This window comes from Crocuta crocuta, unplaced genomic scaffold, assembly GCF_008692635.1.
Source record: "Crocuta crocuta isolate KB4526 unplaced genomic scaffold, BGI_CrCroc_1.0 scaffold64, whole genome shotgun sequence".
Classification (NCBI taxonomy): Eukaryota; Metazoa; Chordata; class Mammalia; order Carnivora; family Hyaenidae; genus Crocuta; species Crocuta crocuta.
Window position 1 is genome coordinate 13,115,001 of NW_027530640.1, and position 3,692 is coordinate 13,118,692.

Below are 3,692 nucleotides of genomic sequence, written 5' to 3' on the forward strand. Positions count from 1 at the left end.
AGAGCCCGTGGACAGAAAAAGCTGCCTGTTTTGACTCTCCCTTGATCTCTGGGCGGACAGTATGGATTATGCAAGGTAGCTTGCTTACTCCTCGCTGTTTGCTGGTTGCTGCAGCAGCCCCAGCTGGCTCCCAGATTGGTGACTTCAGCTTGAGTGAGTATCCTCATTGGCTTCTTAATTCCCAAGGAATTTTTTCCTGAAAGGGTATTAAAGAGTCTGCGTTGCTTTGGCAACAACTTTCATCCTCTACCTAACTCTCCAGAATGAGAACATATCTATTAATACACTGGATAGACTGGGGAGTTGAGTTGCTCAATGCAAATTTTCTTCCAAGTGCAAAACAGCTTACCGGGCTTAGCTAGCCCAGCTGCGGTTATAGAGTAGCAAAGCCGAGAGCAGCCGTTGCAAGAATTTGTTGGCAGAAAAGTGAAGTGAACCCGCAACTGGTGGCGGCTGCTGTAGAGAGTGCGCTTGTGAGACCGGATGGCCATTGTGCACAGAAAACTCATGCAGAACAGGCAAGTAGGGTCTCTTCTCTTTTTTGTGTGCATATCTATGGGAGGTGCGGCAACCATCCGCTATTCAGTGGCAGAAGAGATGGAGAGCGGTTCGTTTGTGGCTAATGTGGCTAAGGACCTGGGGCTGGAGGTAGGAAAACTGGCTGCGCGCGGGGCGCGGCTGGTTTCCGAGGGCAACAAAGTGCACTTCCGGCTCCACCGCAAGACAGGGGATTTGTTCGTGAAGGAGAAACTGGATAGGGAGTCACTCTGTGGCAAAGCTGACCCGTGTGTTCTGCATTTTGAAATAGTCCTGGTGGAGCCACTGCAGTCCTTTCGTGTCGAGGTCAGAGTATTCGATATCAATGACAATGCCCCGATTTTCCTAAACAAGGAGCCGCTTTTAAAGATTCCGGAGAGCACCCCCTTGGGTTCACGTTTTCCTCTGCAGAGTGCTCAGGATCTGGACGTGGGCCTCAATGGTCTCCAAAACTACACCTTGAGCCCCAATGCATATTTCCACCTGCATACCCGCTTTCGCAGTCATGGGCCCAAATATGCTGAGCTGGTGCTGAATAAGCCCCTGGACAGAGAGGAGCAGCCTGAAGTCAACTTGACAATTACTGCGGTGGATGGCGGGTCCCCACCCAAATCTGGCACCGCCCACATCCGAGTGGAGGTTCTGGACGTCAATGACCACGTGCCTCAGTTCTCCAGACTGGTGTACCGCGCTCAGGTACTGGAAAACAGCGTCAATGGTTCTTTGGTGGTCACTGTGAGTGCCACAGATCTGGACGAGGGCTCCAACAAGGAAATAACTTACTCCTTAGCTCAAAACCCAGAAGCAGTTCTCCAGACGTTTCAGATTGACTCTCAGACGGGAGACGTTCGACTAAGTGGACCACTAGATTTTGAAGCAGTTGAAACATATGATATTGACATTCAAGCCACCGACGGAGGAGGGCTCTCTGCCCACAGCAAAGTCCTGGTGGAAGTGGTGGATGTTAATGACAATCCACCTGAAGTGACCATCTCCTCTGTATCCAGCCCTCTCCCTGAGGACTCCCCACTACAGACTGTAGTGGCCCTTTTCTCTATCCGAGACCGGGACATTCGAGTGGGAGGAAAAATCATCTGCTTCCTCAGAGAAGACCTTCCGTTTGCAGTCAAACCTACTTTCCGGAATTCTTACTCTCTGGTTACTGACAGAATCTTGGATCGGGAAGAGGTCTCAGGCTACAATATCACCGTTGTTGCCATGGATACTGGGCCACCCAGTCTTTTCACAGAAACTGTGATTGAGGTGCTTATATCTGACATTAATGACAATCCCCCAATATTTCAGGAAGACTCATACATTTTGACTGTTCGAGAAAACAACAGCCCTGCAATTTTTATTGGCAAAGTTCATGCTGAGGATCTAGATTTGGGTGAGAATGCCCAAGTAACATATACACTGCTTCCTCCAGAAAGTGGAGATTTATCAGTCTTTGCTTACATCTCCATAAATTCAGACAATGGGAAGCTCTATGCACTGAGAACCATGGATTATGAGGCCATTCAAAAATTTCAGTTTGTGGTAAAGGCAACTGATGGGGGCTTCCTGTCACTGAGTAGCCAGGTTACTGTCAGAGTGGTTGTTCTGGATGACAATGACAACCGCCCAATGATCTTGTACCCACTGCAGAATGGCACCATGCCCTGCAATGACCTGGTGCCCAGGTCTGCAGAGGCAGGCTACCTGGTGACCAAGGTAGTGGCTGTGGATGGTGACTCAGGTCAGAATTCTTGGCTTTCATATCATCTCCTTAAGGCCACTGACCCTGGGTTATTCTCTGTTCAACAACAAAATGGGGAAATCCGTACACTGCGGCAGATAGCTGAGAGAGACCCCATGATTCAGAAACTTATCATTCTTGTTCAGGATCATGGCCAACCAGCTCTTTCCACTACTGCCTCACTCAACATTTTGCTGGTTGATGGTTTTTCTGAGCCCTATCTGCAGTTCCGGGATCCAGCCAAGCATCCTACAAGGGTAAATCCATCCACCAAATATTTGGTCATTTCTCTGGCTGTGCTTTCCTTTCTCTTTCTCTTCTCTGTCACAGTGATCTTTGTTATACACATCTACCAGAAGGTTAAATATAGAGAAAAGTTCACAGTTCAAGAGCATTTCTATGATGACTGTAATTTCCCTAACAACCTGGTACAAGGAGGAGCCAATGGATCTTTATCTCAGCCATGTCCCTATGAAATGTGCTCGGCCACTGGCACTGGCAATAGTGAGTTTCGGTTTCTTAAGCGTTTTATGCCCAACTTCCCCTTCCCACATAGCACTGGAGAGGCAAAAACAGAGGCTGGCTCCAGTTTACCACCAGATTCTGATAGGAATAGGTCTCAGGGGTCAGAGAGCCATGGCCAAGTACCTGATGACTATATGTAGCTCTTGCTCATGAGCTATATATGTAACCATTATTCATGTCTCCTCTGGAAGTTCATTAGTTCTGGACCTGGAAATGTATAGTTCCACAGAGATATCTGGTTATTTTGCCTTTAAGTTATTTTCTAGTAGACAGTTATGTATGCATAGGGAAGAAACTAGCTTCTAGTTTTGATACATCAGGAAGAAATTAGGTTTGAGAAGCAGAAATATAGTTTATCATTACTCAGAAATTTCTAGATTTTTGTCCCTTAGTAAGTGGAGATCATCTTTGAATTAACATCTTGTGTGCTGTCATTCATAAGGACACAAATGCCTTGTGAAAGGTGGTCCTCATAGATAATCAGGTAAGAGGAAAGGTAAAGAAAAAAAGGGATTGATTTATTTGAGAAAGTGAATAAGGGCAGATTTAAGACTAAAGAGATTCAGTTCAGCAATGTTCTCCAAAATTAAGTTAGATGTGATTTCTTAGTGGTCATTTAGGCCTTAGGCAAGCCCAAAACCCCTCTTTATACACAGTTGTCTATCCCATTCCTTATCAGAGAACAGTTATTTGAATGTGGAGAATGAAAGATAGGTGAGGGGAAAAAATAAATTGGGCTTACTGTCATTAACAAATGCTATCAAAATAAAAGATATTAAAGGAAAAAGTGATCATTAATACCAATTAAGTGGCCTTAAGAAAAGATACCTTTTAAGATATTACCAGATTTGATTTTAGGCCATTTTTCCTTCTGAGCATTCTGAAGTGATGT

The 3,692-nt window shown here is 45.6% G+C and overlaps 1 protein-coding gene across 1 annotated transcript; it reads left to right on the plus strand.

The window, feature by feature from the left end:
- The first annotated feature begins 483 nt into the window (after positions 1–483).
- Positions 484–2,940, plus strand: PCDHB1 (protocadherin beta 1). Its single transcript, XM_077768572.1, has one exon. The coding sequence runs from the start codon at positions 484–486 to the stop codon at positions 2,938–2,940; it is 2,457 nt and encodes an 818-aa protein (XP_077624698.1).
- The last annotated feature ends 752 nt before the right edge of the window (positions 2,941–3,692 follow it).